Source organism: Amblyraja radiata, chromosome 1 (assembly GCF_010909765.2).
Source record: "Amblyraja radiata isolate CabotCenter1 chromosome 1, sAmbRad1.1.pri, whole genome shotgun sequence".
Classification (NCBI taxonomy): Eukaryota; Metazoa; Chordata; class Chondrichthyes; order Rajiformes; family Rajidae; genus Amblyraja; species Amblyraja radiata.
Genome location: NC_045956.1, coordinates 181,036,875 through 181,059,641, shown reverse-complemented (window position 1 = coordinate 181,059,641; position 22,767 = coordinate 181,036,875). Strand labels below are relative to the sequence as shown.

Below are 22,767 nucleotides of genomic sequence, written 5' to 3'. Positions count from 1 at the left end.
GCAGAATTAGGACATCAGGTCTACTCCGCCATTCAATCATGGCCGATCTATCTCTCCTTCTCAACCCCATTCTGCTGCCTTCTCCCCATAACCCCTGTGCTCCTGTCATGCTAATATAGAGACAAAGAACTGAAGTCATGGTGGGGCAGCGGTAGAGTTGCTGCCTTACAACCAATGCAGCGCCAGAGACCCGGGTTCCATCCTGACTACGGGTGCTGTCTGTACGGAGTTTGTACGTTCACCCCGTGACCTGCGTGGGTTTTCTCCGAGATGTTGGGAGAGTCCAGAACAGGGGCCACAGTTTAAGAATAAGGGGTAAGCCATTGAGAACGGAGACGAGAAAATACTTTTTCACACAGAGTTGTGAGTCTGTGGAATTCTCTGCCTCAGAGGGCGGTTGAGGCCGGTTCTCAGGATACTTTCAAGAGAGAGCTAGACAGGGCTCTAAAAGATAGCGGAGTCAGGGGATATGGGGAGAAGGCAGGAATGGGGTACTGATTGTGGATGATCAGCCATGATCACATAGAAACATAGAAACATAGAAATTAGGTGCAGGAGTAGGCCATTCGGCCCTTCGAGCCTACACCGCCATTCAATATGATCATGGCTGATCATCCAACTCAGTATCCCGTACCTGCCTTCTCTCCATACCCTCTGATCCCCTTAGCCACAAGGGCCACATCTAACTCCCTCTTAAATATAGCCAATGAACTGGCCTCGACTACCCTCTGTGGCAGAGAGTTCCAGGGATTCACCACTCTCTGTGTGAAAAAATTTCTTCTCACAGTGAATGGCGGTGCTGGGTCGAAGGGCCGAACGGCCTACTCCTGCACCTATTGTCTATTGTCTCCCCATCCTTCCCTTGACTAAATGTTGATGTTCCATTGAAGCCTTTAAGGGAATATGGTTTGATGTGGAGGATCTGCCGGGATTTTATTGAATGGCAGAGGGGCTGTGTAGCCTGATCCTATTTCTTGCTTTCCTATCTCATCAGTTTCACATTGCTGTTTGTGAAAGCATGCTGTGTGTAAATGAGCTGACGTGTTTCCTACATTAGAACCGCACTTACACCTGAAAACAGAGCGCCTTTGGTTATAATTCACATTCTAATGTCTGGAAAACATAAAAGGTGTGACACAATCCAAGTATTTTTGTTTACCTATAATTACATGGGATTTATAGCACAGATAGACGCTGCTCCCCGTTCAAGTGATTCACGCTTGACAGGAGCTTTCCTCCCACCTGACTGACTCTAATTCTGTCCTCTGAATCCTTCCTTTCTTCTTCTCTTCCCGCTCCCGGCTCCTGTCCGGCACAAGGTGCAGAAGTTTGAATGCGCAGGGGCGGAAAACCCGGGGGGGTTTTGAGAGGTGGGGGACATCCCCCCCAGGTTTTTGTGATCCCAATTTAAAAATCTCAGTGTTTAGCGCTGGATTGAGCCTCCGAAGCCTCGCGCGTGTGCGCATGCGGGCGTGGCCGCCAAAAAAATGTGTCCCCCCGTCCCCTCCATGTTTTGATAGCGAGTTCCGCTCTTGTGAAAGCGCACACCACCAGACTCTTCAAAAGCTTCTCCCCCTCTGTTATGGAGTCGTACAGCGTGGAAACAGGTCCTTCGGCCCAACTTGCCCACACCGACCAAAGTCCCATCTACACCAGTCCCACCTGCCTGCGTTTGGCCCATATATCCCTCTAAACCTGTCCAATCCATGTACCTGTCTAAATGTTCCTTAAACATTGTAATAGACAGTAGACAATAGGTGCAGGAGCAGGCCATTCGGCCCTTCGAGCCAGCACCGCCATTCAATGTGATCATGGCTGATCATCCACAATCAGTACCCCGTTCCTGCCTTCTCTCTATATCCCTTAACTCCGCTATCTTTAAGAGCTCGATCTATCTCGTTCTTGAAAGTATCCAGAGAACCAGCCTCCACCGCCCTCTGAGGCAGAGAATTCCACACTCACATTGCTCTGTGTGGAAAAAATGTTTCCTCATATCCGTTCTAAATGGCTTACCCCTTATTCTTAATCTGTGTCCCCTGGTTCTGGACAGTACCTGTCTCATCTACCTCCTCCGGCAGCTCGTTCCATACACTCACCACCCTCTGTGTAAAAAAGTTACCTCTCAGGTTCCCCTCCAGGGAATAAGGGCAGCTCAACTGCTCCTTATAGCTCAGGCTCTCGAGTCCTGGCAACATCCTCATAAATCTTCCCTGACCTTTTCCAGCTTGACATCATCTTACCCATAACACGGTGCCCAGAACTGAACACAATACTCTAAATGCGGCCTCAAGCACAACCATGATGCAATGTTGCAGACCCTGGACATTACCGTTTTCAATTAAAGCACGGCCAAGGTGGTATGGGCCCTTGATGATGCTGGCTGCCTTTCTGAGACAGTGTCTCTTATAGAACACCTTCATCACCACCCTCTCTACCTGTGTGGCCACTGTCATGGAATGATGTATCTGCATCCCAGGTGTCTCTGTTTTACCATGCTCCATTTTCTATGTGGGTCCTGACCTAGTTTATTACCAAAATGACCCTCAGACTATTGTTAATTGGAAATTACTGGACCTTTTCCTGCACGAAACGTAATTCCCTTTATCCTGTACCTTAAATTAAACCAAACACGCACACGCACACTCACGCACACATACTCTCACATGCACGCACGCACACACGCGCACACACACAGACAGTCACACACACACACACACACACACACACACACACACACACACACACTTACATGCATGCACATGCACCCACACATGCACACGCACGCACGCACGCACACACACACTGACACACACACACACACACACACTTACACGCTCGCACACACACACGCACGCACACACACACTGACACACAGGCACACACGCGCACACACACACGCACACACATGGAAACATAGACACATAGAAAATAGGTGCAGGAGTACTAACACACGCGCACACACACACACACACACACACTGACACACACACACACACACACACACACACACACACACACACACACACACACACACACACACACACACACACACACACACACACACACACACACACACACACACACACACACTCAGAATTAAAGGACGTACCTTCAGGAAGGAGATGAGGAGGGATTTCTTCAGTCAGAGGGTGGTGAATCTGTGGAATTCTTTGCCACAGAAAGCTGTGGAGGCCAAGTCATTGGGTAGTTTTAAAACAAAGATAGATAAATTCTTGATTAGTACGGGTGTCAGGTTATGGGGAGAAGCAGCAGAATGGAGGGGGAATAATAAATCAGCCATGATTGAAAGGTGTAGATGGGTCAAATGGCCTAATCCTGCTCCTATCACTCATGAACACATACACACACAGCTGTTCCTTCAGCCCCACAATGGAGGTCAGCTGCATCCTGGAGGGGAGAAAGGATACAACGGAGGGGATTAAGTAAAAGGGCGGTCATGGTGGCGCAGCGGTGGAGTTGCTGCCTTACAACGAATGCAGAGCCATACACACAGGTTCGACCTCGGCTACGGGTGCTGTCTGTACAGAGTTTGTACGTTCTCCCCGTGACCTGCGTGGGTTTTCTCCGAGATCTTCAGTTTCCTCCCACACTCCAGTCATACAGGTTTGCAGGTTAATTGGCTTGGTAAATGTAAAAATTGTCCCTGGCGGGTGTAGGATAGTGTTAAGGTGCGGGGATCACTGGTCGGCGCGGACCCGTTGGGCCGAAGGGCCTGTTTCTGCGCTGTATCTCTCAACTAATCCTCCCTCAGTGTAGATAGTGTAACTGGAGCGCCGTGGCTTCTCCACAGCACTGTAATCTTTGTGTGTAACTCTGATTTGTTGGCCCCTGTGCCCCGTCATGTTGCCTGACATTTCAGTAGGTCTCACCTCAGATACCAATCTGTCAACATGCCACTTAGTCTGTGATCTAAAAACATACGCAGAGCCCCTGTTAACACTGCATTAACACCTTTGGCAGCGTCCAATTTTTATGAGGTCTCGAGTCCAAACTCGCTGGCAGCTTATAGCACACAGTGGCCAAAGGATGTAAGTGATTCACAGTTCATGTTAGCTTGAGCATCACACATCATCAACCAGTCTCACCCCGGCCACTCCCTCAATCTACCCTCTCCCCATCAGGCAAGAGGTACAGAAGTGTGAAAACGCACACCTCCAGATTCAGGGACAGTTTCTTCCCGGCTGTTATCAGGCAACTGAACCATCCTACCACAACCAGAGAGCGGTGCTGAACTACTATCTACCTCATTGGTGACCCTCGGACTATCCTTGATCAGACTTTGCTGGCTTAACCTTGCACTAAACGTTATTCCCTTATCATGTATCTGTACACTGTAAATGGCTCCATTTTAATCGTATATTGTCTTTCCGCTGACTTGATAGCACACAACATAAGCTTTTCACTGTACCTCGGTACACGTGACAATAAACTAAACCGAACTGATACATGTTCGGCAAGGCACCATTCACATAAGTAAGTAAGTAAGTAAGTAAGTAAGTAAGTAAGTAAGTAAGTAAGTAAGTAAGTAAGTAAGTAAGTATTCACATACAAGGAATTTGCCTTGGTGCTCCACCCACAAGTAACAACATGACTTACAGTGACAGTTATGAATGACTCAGAAAACACTAAACATTAATAATAATAAAACATTAATGATAAACCACCGTTGATCAAGCATGTGAACCAACAAAATACCAGATCAAAGGGAGACTACAGATTTTTGGCTGTTGAGTAGAGCAACTACTGGTGGATAAAAACTGTTTTGATGTCTGGCTGTGGCAGCTTTGACAGTCCGGAGTCGCCTTCCAGACAGAAGTGATTCAAAGAGTTTGTGGCCAGGGTGAAAGGGGTCAGAGATGATCTTGCCCGCTTGCTCCCTGGCTCATGTGGTGGGCTCTGTCCCTCCTCCCTCTCAGAGCCACGTCATGCTACCCTGGCTGTATTGTCTTCAACATGGATGATTCATTCAGTCACCAACACCAGCTCTACGGGACTTTATCTTGCACCAAGCGTTATTTCCTTTATCCTGTGTCTGTACACTGCGAACGGCTTGATTGTAATCACGTTCATCGATTCATAAGTCACAGGAGCAGAATTACATCACTCGGCCCATCAAGTCTACTCCACCATTCAACCATGGCTGATCTACCTTTCCCTCTCAACCCCATTCTCCTGTTTTCTCCCCATAACACCTGACACCCGTCCCAATCCAGACTCTCAACCCCCGCCTTAAAAATACCCATGTAATCATGTATAGTTCTTCCGCTGACTGGATAGAATGCAACAAAAAAGCATCATCGGCCGATGTATCTGGACCTGTATCTAGACAATAGACAATAGGTGCAGGAGTAGACCATTCGGCCCTTCGAGCCAGCACCGCCGTTCAATGTTCCTTCCTGCACATCGTCGTAAATCTTCTCTGTACCCTTTCCAACTTGACACCATCTCTCCTGTAACACGGTGCCCAGAACTGAGCACAATGCCCCAGAATCTTCCCCCAGGTATGTAGCGGGACTTCCAGCTGCTGCCCCTCGGAGTCTCACACTGCGACAGATTTGTTATCCCAGCCTTTTACCTCTCTGCTGCCTATTCCTGCAGGCAACACACTGCCTCCTGATTTGAAAGGTGTGCATTTTCCGAAGCAGCGATCGGGGGAGAGCAGCCCAGACTTCCACTCACATGCGCGCACCGCCAGCTGCTCTTGAAACGCTCGCAGTCGGCCTGTGCCGTGAAACCCTTGGGAAGGCCTGACTGCGGGCTGGCGCGCTAATTAATTTGTTTGCTTCTTTCATAATTAACCCTCCTTTGCCCAGTGCTCTGAGCTTTATGTGTAGGAAGGAGTCTGAAGAAGGGTCTCGACCCGAAACGTCACCCATTCCTTCTCTCCAGAGATGCTGCCTGTCCCGCTGAGTTACCCCACAATTTTGTGCCTTTCTTTGAGTTTTATGATTGATAGAAACATAGAAATTAGGTGCAGGAGTAGGCCATTCAGCCCTTCGCGCCTGCACCGCCATTCAATATGATCATGGCTGATCATCCAACTCAGTATCCCGTACCTGCCTTCTCTCCATACCCCCTGATCCCATTAGCCACAAGGGCCACATCCAACTCCCTCTTATACCACAGCACATTGCCAGTGGATATGGGAAGAGGTCTTCAGCCAGAGGGTGAACAAAAATGCTGGAGAAACTCAGCGGGTGAGGCAGCATCTATGGAGTGAAGGAAATGGGTGACGTTTCGGGTCGAGGCCCTTCTTCAGGCCTTCCAGCATCTGCAGTTCCTTCTTAAACATTCAGCCAGAGGGTGGTGAATCTGTGGGATTCATTGTCACAGACGGCTGTCGAGGGTATGAGACGACAATTAGTTTAGTTTTAGAGACACAGCACGGACACAGGCCCTTCGGCCCCCCCCCCCCCCATATCCTACACCCTACACCCACTAGGGCCAATTTTTACATTTACCAAGCCAATTAACCTACAAACCTGCACGTCTTTGGAGTGTGGGAGGAAACCGAAGATCTCGGAGCAAACCCATGCAGGTCACGGGGAGAACGTGCAAACTCCGTACAGACAGCGCCCATAATCGGGATCGAACCCGGGTCTCCGGCGCTGCATTCGCTGTAAGTCAGCAACTCTACCGCTGCACCACCGTGACTGCCCTTTGGTAAAAATTTGTATTTTTAAGGCAGAGATTGACAGAGTCTTGATTAGTACGGGTGTCAGGGGTTACGGAGAGAAAGCAGAAAAATGGGGTTGAGAGGGAAATGTAGATCAGCCACGATTGAATGGCGGAGTGGACTTGATGGGCCAAATGGCCTAATGCTGCTCCTATCACTTACGAACATTGCTTGAGCAGGTAAGGGGACCAGAAGGCCGTACCTTCAGAAATGAGATGAGGAGGAATTTCTTTAGCCAGAAGGTAGTGAATCTGTGGAATACATTGCCACAGACGGCTGTGGTGGCCAAGGCATTGTTTTTTTTTAAGGCGGAGATTGACAGGTTCTTGATTAGTACGGGTGTCAGGGGTCATGGGGAGAAGGCAGGAGAATGGGGTTGAGAAGGAGAGATAGGATTGAATGGTGGAGTGGACTCGATGGGCTGAATGGCCTAATTCTGCTCCTCAATAATTTACGTACATGCTTCAACACATGTTTTTTTCCCAGAAACATTCATATTCTCCATCTTATAGATTTAGATTCAGGTTCATTATTGTCACGTTTACCACGTACAGAGAAAAAGGTTGACATCTGAAATATCACCCATCCATGTCCTCCAGAACTTTGTATCAATTTTTGTAAACCAGCATCTGCAATCCCTTATCCCAAAGCTTTGTTTTGCATGCGCTCCAATCAGATCAGATACTATACAATAATGCAATGAGGTCAAATTTGAGTTTCAAAACGATCAACACAGTCTTCTTCAGTCTGAAGGGTCTTGACCTGAAACATCACCTCTCCATGCATCAGTCTGAAGAAGGGTGCAGACCCGAATAGTAACATATTCCTTTTCTCCAGAGATGCTGACTGACCCCGTGAGTTACTCCAGCATTTTGGGTCAATATTCGACATAAACCAGCATCTGCAATTCCTTCCTGCACATGCTGCTTGACCTGCTGAGTTACTCCAGCACTTTGTGTCCTTTTGTAAGTCAAACTGAGGTACAATAGGTAGAGCAAAGAGCAAAGAGCAATCTGGGGGTCCTTGTTCATTAGTCAATGAAAGTAAGCATGGAGGAGGTACAGCAGGCAATGAAGAAAGCGAATGGCATGTTGGCCTTCATAACAAGAGGAGTTGAGTATAGGAGCAAAGAGGTCCTTCTACAGTTGTACAGGGTCCTAGTGAGACCACACCTGGAGTATTGTGTGCAGTTTTGGTCTCCAAATTTGAGGAAGGGCATTCTTGCTATTGAGGGAGTGCAGCAAGGTTAATCCCGGGATGGCGGGACTGTCATATGTTGAGAGAATGGAGTGGCTGGGCTTGTGTACTCTGGAATTTAGAAGGATGAGAGGATATCTTATTGAAACATATAAGATTATTAAGGGTTTGGATACGTTAGAGGCAGGAAACAAGTTCTCGATGTTGGGGGAGTCCAGAACCAGGGGCCACAGAAGAATAAAGAGTAAGGCATTTAGAACTGAGATTTTTTCACTCGGAGAGCTGTGAGTCTGTGGAATTCTCTGCCTCGTTGGGCGATGGAGGCCGGTTCTCTGGATACTCTCAAGAGAGAGCTAGATAGGGCTCTTAAAGATAGCGGAGTCAGGGGATATGGAGAGAAGGCAGGAACGGGGTACTGATTGTGGATGATCACATTGAATGGTTGGCTGGCTCGAAGGGCCGAATGGCCTACTCCTGCACCTATTGTCTATTGTCTAAGATACAAAGTGCAAAATAGTTCTCAGTGCATCAGTTCCAGAGACAAAGTCCAATGTCCACAATGGGGTAGAGGTAAATCGGACAGTACTCCACCTTATGGAAGAACTGTTATAGAAGCCTACAGGTAAGTTCCAGATTTGTACAAAGTTAGATAGTAATGTAGACAGAATTAAACAGTTGCAAATAGTTCAAGGTTTCAAGGTCAGTTTATTGTCACATGTACCAGTTAAGGCCCAGTGAAATTTGAGTTACCATACACCCACACTAAGTGAAAAGCAACAAGACACACAAGCACATAAAAGTTAACATAAACATCCACCACTGTGGATTCCACATTCCTCACTGTGATGGAAGGCAATAAAGTTCAATCTTCTTCCTCTTCTCCCGCGGTCGGGGCAGTCAAACCATCCGCAGTCGGGGTGATCAAAGCCCCCGCAGCCGACGATCGAAGCCCCCCGTCGGGGTGATCGAAACTCCCGTGTCGGGTCAGTTGAAACTCTCTCCGCGGCATGGAGCTCCCGAGTCGGCCTCTTCTTACCAGAGACCGCGGGCTTCATGATGTTACAGTGCACAGGCCCCACGGTTGGAGCTTCGATCCCCGGCAAAGGGATCGCAAGCTCCGCGATGTTAAAGTCCCGCAGACTCCCGCGGCTTGGAGCGCCCGTCGGTCTCCAGGAAAGGCCGCCAACTCCACGATGTTAGGCCGCGGTGGGGACGGAGTAAGAGATTGAAAAAAAGTTTCCCTCAATCCCCACCCCCCACATAAAACAAACCAAGGAACACTAACACATACTTTTTAACTCATACTAAAAATAACAAAAAGAAGAAAGGACAGACAGACTATTGGCGGGGCAGATCCCAACCCAAAACGTCACCTGTCTTACAAACAGAATAAGGCCATTTGGCCCATCAAGTCTACTCCGCCATTCAATCATGGCTGATCCATCTTTCCCTCTTAACCCCATTCTGTCTTTTCCCCATAACCCCTGACACTCGTACTAATTAAGAATCTGTCAATCTCCGCTTTTAAAATACCCATTGACTTGGCCTCCACAGCTTGCTGAGGCAATGAATTCTGCAGATTCACCACCCTCTGGCTAAAGAAATTCCTCCTCATCTCCTTTCAATAAGAGAGTCCTTTTATTCTGAGGCTTTGACCTCTGGTCCGAGACTGTCCCACTAGTGAAAACATCCTCTCCACATCCACTCTATCCAGGCCTTTCACTATTCATTTTCCCCAAAGATGCTGCCAATACACAATGGGTGCAGGAGTAGGCCATTCGGTCCTTCGAGCCAGCACCGCCATTTAATGCGATCATGGCTGATCATCCACAATCAGTACCCCGTTACTGCCTTCTCCTTATATCCCCTGACTCCGCTATCTTTAAGAGCCCTATCTCGCTCTCTCTTGAAAGCATCCAGAGAACCTGCCTCCACCGCCCTCTGAGGCAGAGAATTCCACAGACCTCTGTGAGAAAAAGTATTTCCTCATCTCCGTTCTAAATGGCTTACTCCTTATTCTTAAACTGTGGCCCCTGGTTCTGGACTCCCCCAACATCGGGAACATGTTTCCTGCCTCTAGCGTGTCTTAATAATCACGCTAACCCTTAATAATGTTATATGTTTCCGTAAGATCCCCTCTCATCCTAAATTCCAGAGTACACAAGCCCAGCCGCTCCATTCTCTCAGCATATGACAGTCCCGCCATCCCGGGAATTAACCTTGTAAACCTACGCTGCACTCCCTCAAAACCAAGACCCACTGAGTTTGTCCAGCACTTTGTGTCTGTGTTTAGTGCCAATCTAGTGCCCTGCACTGAGTGTTCACAGTGTGGGCTCCTGTACAATGGAGAAAGCAAGGCACAGATTGGGCAGTCGCCCAGTGGGACACCTGTTTAATACAGCAGAGAGAACAGTTTTCAACAAAGCACAGGTGATAATCGGGGATAATTGGAAGGTTTCTGTTTGCCTTCAATATTTATTTCAAAGATTTAAATTTGGAAGAGCAAAAACACCTTGTCTATCTCTGTATTTCTCCCTGGTCTCGTTATCTCCGTCTCAATGTTCTCACTTTCTCAGGAGCTAGCATATTTACATTTCCTAAGTATCAGGCAGAACACTTCATACTAATCAAGTCATAATTACAGGCTATCTGTTTCCTTTGAAAATTAAATTGATTTGTTATTGTTCTCGAGGCTTAACTATTTACTTGGATAAAGTGGTCGTGGTCAACTGTTTATGAACCGAGACTTAATCGGAGCGTGCCACAAGCCAGGCTGATGCGTGGCTGTGCAAGGAACTGCAGATGCTGGTTTACAAAAAAAGACACAAAGTGCTGGAGTAACTTAGCGAGTCAGGTCGCATCTTGAACAAGTTAGGGCTTTATTCTTTGGAGCGCAGAAGGTTAAGGGGGGACTTGATAGAGGTCTTTAAAATGATGAGAGGGATAGACAGAGTTGACGTGGATAAGCTTTTCCCACTGAGAGTAGGGAAGATTCAAACAAGGGGGACATGATTTGAGAATTAAGGGACAGAAGTTTAGGGGTAACATGAGGGGGAACTTCTTTACTCAGAGAGTGGTGGCTGTGTGGAATGAGCTTCCAGGGAAGGTGGTGAAGGCAGGTTCGTTTTTATCATTTAAAAATAAATTGGATAGTTATATGGACGGGAAAGGAATGGAGGGTTATGGTCTGAGCGCAGATATATGGGACTAGGGGAGAATACGTGTTCGGCACGGACTAAAAGGGTCGAGATGGCCTGTTTCCGTGCTGTAATTGTTATATGGTTATATGGTTAAATCTCTGGAGAACATGGATAGTTCTCTAGAGACTGCTACCTAGTTATCTTTTAGTGTAGTTTAGTGTATTACTGAGATACAGTGAAAAGCTTTTTGGTTGCATGCTATCCAGTCAGCTTGTTACCACCTAGGCCACAGCCAACAATGGAGCATTGTGGGCTCCACCTTTCCTTGATCATTGTTACTTTGAAAAAGACACCCAACAAACCTACGGAAAGGCCTAATGAACCACTGTGGCCTAAAAATCCATCAGGCGAGAATGAAATGCTCGGAGAAGGAGAAAGAGGTGCAGCGCACCGGCCTTGAACCTGGTGAGACGCAGGAGGAGCCCGGCCAGGACTCACCCCACAGTCAGGGCCCAGTCCCTCCACGCACTAGAGTCTCCCAACCCCTGCAGAGTGGTTACTAAGATGGCTGATCCGTGGGCGGTTGCTGCTGGGACACAAGTCGGGGCCTAATCAAGCCCGGCTGGGTCGCCTGGGCGAGGGGGTCTGATGTTGTGAGACCCGAAACACCCGATGACCCCAGGTCACATCACCGAGGATGTGTCCCAGCGCATCTAGAAGATGTATCTTTTTCATACTTTGTTGAATATCTTTCGTTCATTTGTTCTATATCACTCTACATCGCCGTCTCTACCTCTCGTTTCCCTTTCCACTGACTCTCAGTCTGAAGAAGGGTTTCCTGACCCAAAACATCACCTATACATGTCCTCCACAGTTGCTGCCTCATCTGCTGAGTTAATCCAGCACTAGGTGTTTTTTTTCCATGAGTAGTTGAGGGTTAGAATTTGAAACTCCAGTGTATGCAATAAATATAGTATAAGATGTTTTCTCAGTGTTTCTCACTTTCTCTCTAGTAAGTCAGTGTGTCAGTTTTGGAAAATAGATCTCCTCTGTTTCGTCTAGTGCATGACATAACTTGCATGCATTGCAGTGAATGAAAGCTCTTGTATGTAATGGGTCATCCTGCCATGGTTCAGAGAAGAGCCCCCAACAGAAGAGGTATTATGGGCCAAATATGGGCCAGGAAGCAGCATGTGAGGCTGGGAAAGCACATCTCAGACCCGCAAACACTCAGCATAGGAGCACCGCAAGGCTGCGTACTCTCCCCTCTCCTCTGCTCTCTCTACACCAACGACTGCACCTCCACGGACTTCTCTGTCAAGCTTCTCAAGTTTGCAGACGACACAACCCTGGTTGGACTGATCCAGGATGTGGAGGAATCTGCCTACAGACAGGAAGTGACACAGCTGGCGTCCTGATGCCATCGCAACAACCTAGAGCTCAATGCTCTTAAGACAGTGGAATTGATTGTAGACTTTAGGAGAGCTCCCCCTCCCCTCACCACACTCACCATCAACAACACCACAGTCACATCTGTGGAGTCTTTTAAGTTCCTGGGAACCATCATCTCCAAGGACCTTAAGTGGGGGGCTACCATCGACTCCACAGTTAAAAAGGCACAACAGAGGATGTACTTCCTGCGGCAGCTGAGGAAGCACAATCTGCCACAGGCAATGATGGTCCAATTCTACACGGCCATCGTAGAGTCTGTCCTCACCTTCTCCATCATGGTCTGGTTTGGCTCAGCCACCAAGCACGACACCTGGAGGCTGCAGCGAATCGTCCGATCAGCAGAGAATGTTATTGGCTGCAACCTTCCCTCCATTGATGAACTGTACACTGCAAGGGCCAGGAAGCGAGCGGGCAAGATCATCTCTGACCCCTCTCACCTTGGCCACAAACTCTTTGAATCACTTCCCTCTGGAAGGCGACTCCGGACTGTCAAAGCTGCCACAGCCAGACTCAACAGCCAAAAATCTGTAGCCTCCTTTTGCTCTGGTATTTTATTTAATTCACATGTTTAATCAATAATGTTTTATTATTAATGTTTAATGTCTTTTGTATCATTCTTAACTGTCACTGTATGTCATGTTGTCACTTGTGGGCGGAGCACCAAGGCAAATTCCGTGTATGTGAATACTTAGCCAATAAACTTATTCTTTCATTCAAAATACTTCATTCCAAGCCAATCATAACATAGAAGACAGAGCAGTACAGTCCAAGAACAACTAATCTGCACGTGATCCATAGACCTCCATTCCTTGCATATCCATGCGCCAATCTTAAATGCCACTATCGTATCTGCCTCCACCACCACCCCTGGCAACGCATTTCAGGCACCCGCCACTCTGTGTATAAAAACATTTCCTTTAAACTTTTCCCCCCTCTCACATTAAAGCTACGACCTCTGGTCTGACATGTCCACCCTGGGGACAAGGTTCTGACTGTAGATACACACAAAAGGCTGGAGTAACTCAGCGGGTGAGGCAGCATCTGTGGAGATAAGGAATAGGTGACGTTTCGGGTCGAGACCCTTCTTCAGACTGAGAGTCGGGGGAGAGGGAAACGGTGATTTGGAGAGATATAGAACAAATAAACGAAAGATATGCAAAAAAGTAACAATGCTAAAGGAAACAGGCCATTGTTACATGTGGGCTAGGGGAAAACGGGTTACAGACAACGAGACTCAACAAGACGACTGACAATGAAGGCATTATATGTTTCGGAAGTGGCTGATGGGCCAATAATTATGACGCATGATGTGTGAATCTCACCCTTGTGCAGCGGCTGCCAATGTCAGTAACGTGGTGCTGATGAGACACGGTGAGCTGGAAGAAGGGATCTCAGTGATGGACGAGGATGGGAACGCCATTGGATTTTCCAAGATTGCTGCCAGACGTGTATGTACTGGAGTCTGCTTGCCTTTGTTGACTTTCAATGTTAACCCACCATGTTATTTTTCACAAGAATGATCCGTTCTCACTCAGCGATCAAACTTGACGGGAATGATCCCAGGGATGAATGAGTTAAAATATGATGAGCGTTTATAATATAAAACATAACAAAATCTGGAATTTACAAGGGTGAGAGGGGATCTTAATTTGAGGCAGGACATTCTTGCAATTGAGGGAGTATAGCGTAGGTTGACAAGGTTAATTCCCGGGTTGGCGGGACTGTCATATGCTGAGAGAATGGAGCAGCTGGGCTTGTACACTCAGGAGTTTAGAAGGATGAGAGGATATCTTATTGAAACATATAAGATTATTAAGGATTTGGATACACTAGAGGCAGGAAACATGTTCCCAATGTTGGGGGAGTCCAGAACCAGGGGGCCACAGTTTAAGAATAAGGGGTAAGCCATTTAGAACGGAGATGAAGAAAAACTTTTTTTACAATATATATTTACGAATTAGGCGAAGGAATTAAACGTATCATCTCCAGGTTTGCGGATGACACAAAGCTGGGTGGCAGTGTGAACTGCAAGGAGGATGCTATGAGGCTGCAGAGTGACGGATAGGTTGGGTGAGTGGGCAGATGTATGGCAGATGCAGTATAATGTGGATAAATGTGAGGTTATCCACTTTGGTGGCAAGAACAAGAAGGCAGATTATTATCTGAATGGTGTCAGATTAGGAAAAGGGGAGGTGCAACGGGACCTGGGTGTGCTTGTACATCATTCACCGAAAGTAAGCATGCAGGTACAGCAGGCAGTGAAGAAAGCGAATGGCATGTTGGCCTTCATTGCGAGAGGATTTGAGTTTAGGAGCAAGGAGGTCCTACTGCAGTTGTACAAGACACTGGTGAGACCATACCTGGAGTATTGTGTGTAATTTTGCTCTCCTAATTTGAGGAAGGACATTCCTGCTATTGAGGGAGTGCAGCGTAGGTTCCCCAGGTTAATTCCCGGGATCGCGGGACTGTCATATGTTGAAAGAATAGATCGACTGGGCTTGTATTCACTGGAATTTAGAAGGATGAAAGAGGATCTTATAGATACATATAAAATTCTTAAGGGATTGGACAGGCTAGATGCAGGAAAAATGTTCCCCATGTTAGGGGAGTTCAGAACCAGGGGTCACAGTTTAAGAATAAGGGGAGGCCATTTAGGACTGAGATGAGGAAAAACTTGTTCACCCAGAGAGTTGTGAATCTGTGGAATTCTCTGCCACAGAAGGCAGTGGAGGCCGATTCACTTGATGTTTTCAAGAGAGAACTAGATTTAGCTTTTTCTCGACCCACGGGGGACCCGTTGCGTCGTGTACCCTCAACCCGCAGGGGAGGGGGAGAGGGAGAGTGCGGGGGAGAGAAGGACAGGGGAAAGATGGGGGGGAGGGAGGGGAAGGGGGGAGGAAGAGAAAGGCTGGGGAGTGAGAGGCGGGGGGGGGGGGGGGGGAGAGAGGTGGTGGGGGGGGGGGGAGAGAGTGAAGGGGAGGGAGAGAGAGGAGGGCAGGGAGAGGAGGGGGAGAGAGAGGAATGGGGGAGGAAGAGGGGGGTGGAAGAGAGGCCCTGGGTGGGGGTGTGTGGTGAAAGAGAGACCAGTGGGAAGAGAGTCCGGGGGGGGGGAGAGGCCGGGGGTGGGGGGAAGAGTGTCCGGGGACGGACGGACTCATAGTGTCATAGAGTGATACAGTGTGGAAACAGGCCCTTCGGACCAACTTGCCCACACTGGCCAACATGTCCCATCTACACTCGCCCCATCTGCCCGCATTTGGTCCCTATCTCCCCAAACCTGCCTTATCCATGGATCTGTCCAAAGTTTTTTAAAGCATTGTGATAGGACCTGCCTCAACAACCTCCGCTGGCAGCTGGTTCCATACGCCTGCCTACCACCCTTTGAGTAAAAACATTGGTCCTCAGGTTCCCATTAATTCTTTCACCCCTTCACTACAAACCGATGTCCTCTGGTCGATGATTCCTCTACTCTGGGTGAAAGACTTTGTGCACCTCATGATTTTAGACCTGTAATCTCCCCTACACGTATAGGATGAGTCATTAAGTTTGTACATCCGTTCCTCAATATTAGTCATCCTCGTATAACACTTCACTACCTCAAAACTGAGTGGACGGGAAGCAGCCTGTAGTGTAATAGAGTCACAGAGTGATACAGTGTGGAAACAGGCCCTTCAGCCCAATTTGCCCACACCGGCCAACAATGCCCCAGCGACACTAATCCCATCTGGTCCATATCCCTCCAAACCTGTCCTATCTATGTACCTGTCCAACTGCTTCTTAAATGTTGGGATAGTCACTGCCTCAACTACCTCCTCTGGCAACTTGTTCCGTACACGACGCACCCTTTGTGTGAAAAAGTTACCCCTCAGATTCCTATTAAATCCTATTGGTCTCCTAATCTGAGGAATGGTCTCCTAATCTGAGGAAGGACATTCTTGCCATAGAGGGAGTACAGAGAAGGTTCACCAGACTGATTCCTGCGATGTCAGGACTTTCATATGAAGAAAGACTGGATAGCTTGTACGCGCTAGAATTTAGAAGATTGAGGGGGGATCTTATACAAACTCGCAAAATTCTTAAGGGGTTGGACAGGCTCGATGCAGGAAGATTATTCCCGATGTTGGGGAAGTCCAGGACAAGGGGTCACAGTTTAAGGGGGAAATCTTTTAGGACTGAGATGAGAAAAACATTTTTTACACAGAGAGTGGTGAATCTCTGGAATTCTCTGCCACAGAATATAGTTGAGGCCAGTTCATTGGCTATATTTAAGAGGGAGTTCGATGTGGCCCTTGAGGCTAAAGGGATCAGGGGGTATGGAGAGAAGGCAGGTACAGGATACTGAGTTGGATGATCAGCCATGATCATATTGAATGGCGGTGCAGGCTCGAAGGGCCAAATGGCCTACTCCTGCACCTAATTTCTATGTTTCTATGTTTCTAAATCGTGTCCCCTTCACCTTTAACCTATGTCTCTGTGTCTCTCTGTAAAACCTAGTGTCTGTCATTAATCGGATAGGATTATCAGCTGAGTGAGGACGAATCTTTCTTGACCGGTTGTGTTTACTGGAACTGTGCTTCTGTTTCCTCCAGGCGCTGATGGAGACGGCCTTAACACGAGTCGTGCTCCCCGTCCCCGTCCTTGTGCTGCCACCCATTATCATGTCGTTCTTGGAGAAGTAAGTGCTGTTGTTTCGGTTCTTTCCCAACCTTTGTGAAGTTCCAACATTTGTTTCGAGAGGACTGGAATATAAAAACAGGGATGTAATGCTGAGGCTCTATAATTTGATTTGATTTGATTTAATTTATTGTCATTGTCTTCAATGAAGGGACAACAAAAATTATTTTTCCCTTACAGTCATACAAAAAAAGGCGCTGGTCGATGCGGACTCTGTGGGCCAAAGGTCCTGTTCTTGCGCTGGCTAAACTAAACTAAACTAAATTAAACTTTCCCAACTCACTTTATAGGCATTTGTCGGCACTGGGCCTGTGCTCGCTGGAGTTTAGAAGGATGAGGGGGTACCTCATTGAAACTTACCGAATAGTGAAAAGCCTGGATAGAGTGGCTGTGGAGAGGATGTTTCCACTAGTGGGAGAGTCTAGGACTACAATACAATACAATACAATACAATTCAATTTATTGTCATTTGGACCCCTTGAGGTCCAAACGAAATGCCGTTTCTGCAGCCATACATTACAAACAAATAGACCCAAGACACAACATAATTTACATAAACATCCATCACATTGCTGTGATGGAAGGCCAAAAAAACTTATCTCTCCACTGCACTCTCCCCCCCGATGTCAGAGTCAAAGTCAAAGCCCCCGGCGGGCGATGGCGAATTGTCCCGTGGCCATTAAAGCCACGCCGGGTGATGCAAGGTCGCACACCGGGTTCTTGGTGTTAGAGCCCCCGGCGCGCGCTCGCAAATTCCCGCGGCCATTCCCAGCCGCGCGGGGCGATGGTGTAGGCCCCGCTCCAGGAACTCTTCAACCCCGCAACTCGGGCGGGAGAAGTCGCCGTTGCGGAAGCCCTGAAAAGCGGTCTCCCTCCAGGGACCGGTGTCGCCGTCCGCCAAACCCGCAGTTGCAGCCACCGAATCTCCGGGGGTCGGGTCGCAGCAGCGTCCATCACAGCTCCACCCGCTCTGGACTCGGCCAGCTCCGCGACGGTGAGGTGAGTAGTCGGCACCACAGCCCCCGGTCTTCCTGTTGGAGGCCGCTCCTCGTTGCAGCCCCAACGACAACGGAGACCCGACAAAGAAAAGGTCGGGTCTCCCGTGCAGGGAGAGATTTAAAAGTTACCCCCTCCCCCCCACACCACCCCCATCCCCCCACACACATACCCCAACAAAAAATAACAAAAACTACATTAAAACATAAGACATAAAATAATAAAAACGCAGACGGACTGCAGAGGCCGCTGCTGACGTGAGTCGCGCCGCCCACTAGAGGGCACAGCCTCAGAATAAAAAGACGTACCTTTAGAAAGTAGATGAGGAGGAATTTCTTTTGGCAGAGGGCGGTCAATCTGTGGAACTAGCACTGTCGTACACGTGAGGGACAGTTTACAATTGTACTGAAGCCAATTAACCTACAAACCTGCACGTCTTTGGAGTGTGGAAGGAAACCGGAGCACCCGGAGAAAAAATATATCGAGGGAAGACACAAAATGCTGGAGTAACTAAGCGAGACAGGCAGCATCTCTGGAGAGAAGGAATGGGTGACATTTTGGGTCAAGACTCTTCTTCAGACCCAAAACGTCTCGACCTGAAACGTCACCCACCTGTTCTCTCCAGAGATGCTGCCTGTCCCGCTGAGTTACTCCAGCATTTTGTGTCTACCTTCGATTTAAACCAGCATCTGCAGTTCGTTCTTACACAAGGTATAGAGAGATAAGGGCTAAACATGTGCAGATGGGTATAGCTGGAGCATCTTTCTCGGCACAGTGGCACAGAAGAGTATGTTTCTGTGCTGTATGACCTAACGTGGTCGCTTGAGCCATACGACCTCGCGGGGCCGGTCCCACTTCGATCGCCGGAGCCGTATGGAGTTGTGCGGAGCTGGTCCCGACATCGCACGGGGCTCCGAAAAACAGACACAATTCAAAAATTCCGCGCGCCAACGTCCTGCCGGCCCGCAGCCGCATTGATGCCGTACGCACCGCCTCGACGGGCATGCGCAACGTCTCGACGCTGTACGCAGCATCTTGACGGTGAACGCCTAGCGCGAACTTCTTGCGGACTTCGCGCGAACTTCACGTCAACTCATACGGGATCACTCGACCACCGCGAGGCCCCCGCTTCCGGTTTGGTCGCGCTCGCCGCATGCAGTCGCATGCTGGTGGGACAGGCCGTGTACGGTGATCACTCGACCTCCGCGCGGCCACCGGTTACGATTTAGTCGCGCTTGCCGCATGCAGTCGCCTTTTACTCTGTGTCTATGATAAGTCCCATCTGCTCAAACTCTCCCCATAGCTCAGGCCCTTTATTCCTGCCAACATCCTCAACAATCTTCCCTGCGCTCTTTCTAGCTTAACAAATCTTCCCAATAACAGGGTGATCAGAACGAAACAGAATACTCCCAATGTGGCCTCACCAATGTCTCGTACAACTGTAATGTAGCATTCTGTACTGTAACATACTCCGGTACTCAATACTCCGACTGATGAAGGCCAATGTGCCTTCTGAGACCATTCTATCCGTCTGTGACACCACTTTCGAGGAACAATGTGCTTGCACTCCTCGATCTACATTACTCCCCAGAGCCCTGCCATTAACTGTGAAGGTCCTGCCCTGGTTTGACTTCCCAAACTGCAACACCTCAGATTTATCTGTATTCATGATGTTGGGGGAGTCCAGAACCAGGAGCCACAGTTTGAGAATAAGGGGTAAGCCATTTAGAACGGAGATGCGGAAACACTTTTTCACCCAGAGGGTTGTGAGTCTGTGGAATTCTCTGCCTCAGAGGGCAGTGGAGGCCAATTCTCTGGATGCTATCAAGAGAGAGCTAGATAGAGCTCTTAAAACCCCTGTCCCACGGTACGAGTTCATTCCAAGAGTTCTCCCGAGTTTGCCCTGATTCGAACTCGGAGATTTACGGTAAAGGCCGCTCGTGGACACTCGGGGCTCTCGTGGACATTTTTCATCATGTTGAAAAATCTTCACGAGTCTTCCCGTGCTTACCTGCCGTTAGCGAGTCTTCCCGAGTACCTGCCGTTAGCGCTAAGAGACGTCCCCGAGCTCCGACGTACCCGCTACGTTCATTCTCCGTGCTTACCACGAGTCAGATTTTTTTTAAACTCGGGAGAGCTCTTGGAATGAAGTCGTACAGTGGGACAGAGCTTTTAAGATAGCGGAGTCAGGGGATATGGGGAGAAGGCAGGAACGGGATATTGATAGTGGATGATCATCCATGATCATATTGAATGGCGATGCTGGATCGAGGGGCCAAATGTCTATTGTCACCTATTGTCTATTGTCTAAACGCCATTAACCGTTCCTTTGCCCACCTGACCAACTGATCAATATCCTGCTGTAATTTTTGATAACCATCTTTGCTCTGTGGGATGCCACCCACTTTCATGTCATCTGCAAACTTACTAATCATGGAGTGTACACTACATGCTGGCTCGAAAGGCCAAAAGGTCTACTCCTGCACCTATTGTCTATTGTCTATTTGGGCAGGTTCATGGATAGGACAGATTTAGCAGTATAATGGTCAAACACAGGGAGGTGGGACAAGTGTAGATGGGACATGGTGGCATGTTTGTGTGGGCATATGGGGATGAAGAACCTGTTTCCACACCGTAAGACTCTGTGACTCTATAATGAAAGGACATGAATCTGAAATATTAATTCCATTGATCGCTCCACAGATGCTGTCGAGAGAACATCTTCTGTTTTTATCTGTTGCTGCCTGTGTGGAGTCTACATGTTCTCCCAGTGGCCGCATGGGTTTCCTCCGGGTGCTCTGGTTTCCTCCCACATCCCAAAGACAAGTGGGTTTGTAGGTCAATTGGCCCTCTGTAAATTGCCTCTAGTGTGTAGGGAGTGGATGAGAACGTGGGATAACATAGAACTAGTGTGGAAACAAGAAACTGCAGATGCTGGTTTACTAAAAAAAAGACACAAAATGGTGGAGTAACTCAGTGAGTTTCAGGTTTTAGTTAAGTTTAGTTTAGAGATACAGTGTGGAACCAGGCCCTTTGGCCTACTGGGTCTGCGCCGACTAGTGATCATTGCACACTTACACTGTCCTACACACACCAGGGACATTTTACAATTACACCAAGCCAATTAATGCAAAAAACCCGGCAGCTTGGAGTGTGGAAGGAAACCGGAGCTCCTGGCGAAATCCCACGCAGATCACAGGGAGAATTTGCAAACTTCATGCAGACAAACACCCGTAGTCAGGATTGAAAGGGAACAAATCTACCGCTGCGCCACTGTGCCGCCCCTTAGTAAGTCTAAAGAAGGGTCTCGACCTGAAAAGTCAACTATCCATGTTGTCCTGAGATGCTGCCTGATCCGCTGAGCTACTCTAGCTCTCTGTGTCTTTTTTTTATAGACTAGTGTGAATGGGTGATCGGCGGTCAGCGTGCACTCAGTGGGCCAAAGGGCCTGTATATTAGGCTGTATCTCAAAACTAAATAAAATCTCTGGTCCGAATAGCACATCCGATTTTTCGACACAACTGACTAATGTTAACCACATTGCATGCATCATTTGAAAACATTTTGATGCCTTCATCATTTAAATCATTAATTAATACTACAAAAAGAGCAAGGGAGCAAATGCTGCACCCTGTGGGATCCATGGCAACATTCCTTTAATCATTACACATTTTCATTTCTGGTGATGAGCCAATTTTAGATCTAATCTCCTTCGGATCCATAAGCTTTTTTTTTTATTGGAATGCCATTTGGGATCTTATCACCCACCATTGTGGGCCATTGTGCACAAATGTACTGCTCTCACCGAACCTACTTGCCACCTCGAAAAATTCAGTCCAGTTAGTCATGCGTGACCATCTCCGAACAAACCCATGCAAACTGTTTACATCGACGATTTGGATGAGAATGTAATTCAGTATAGTTTATTGTCACGTGTACCGAGTACAGTGAAAAGTTTTTGTTGCGTGCTATCCAGTCAGCGGAAAGACAATACATGATTACAATCGATCCGTTTACTGTGTACAGATACATGATAAGGGAATAACGATTAGTGCAAGGTAAAGCCAGTAAAGTGAAAGAATGAATGAATGAATGAATGAACGAATGAATGATTGAATGAATGAATGAATGAATGAATGAATGAATGAATGAATGAATGAATGAATGAATGAATGAATGAATGAATGAATACGTTTATTGGCCAAGTATTCACATACAAGGAATTTACCTTGGTGCTCCACCCGCAAGTGATAACATGGCATACAGTGAAAGTTAAGAATGATACATAAAACATTAAACATTAATAATAAAACATTATTGATTAAACATGTGAATTAAATAAAATACCAGAGCAAAAGGAGGCTACAGATTTTTGGTTATTGCTGTTTTTATGTCTGGCTGTGGTAGCTTTGACAGTCCGGAGTCGCCATCCAGAGGGAAGTGATTCAAAGAGTTTGTGGTCAGGGTGAGAGGGGTCAGAGATTATCTTACCTGCTCGCTTCCTGGCCCTTGCAGTGTACAGTTCATCAATGTAGGGAAGGTTGCAGCCAATAACCTTCTGATCAAAGATTGTCCGGGGTCACCAATGAGGTAGATAGTAGTTCAGCACTG

General features: G+C 47.8%; 1 protein-coding gene across 1 annotated transcript in view; it reads left to right on the top strand.

The window, feature by feature from the left end:
* Positions 1-22,767, top strand: part of sfxn5 (sideroflexin 5) — a 133,133-nt gene that overhangs the window by 27,313 nt on the left and 83,053 nt on the right. The window contains exons 3-4 of the mRNA XM_033035752.1: positions 13,819-13,934; positions 17,076-17,161. Coding sequence (XP_032891643.1) covers positions 13,819-13,934; positions 17,076-17,161 — 202 coding nt within the window. The remainder of the gene's footprint in view (positions 1-13,818; positions 13,935-17,075; positions 17,162-22,767) is intronic.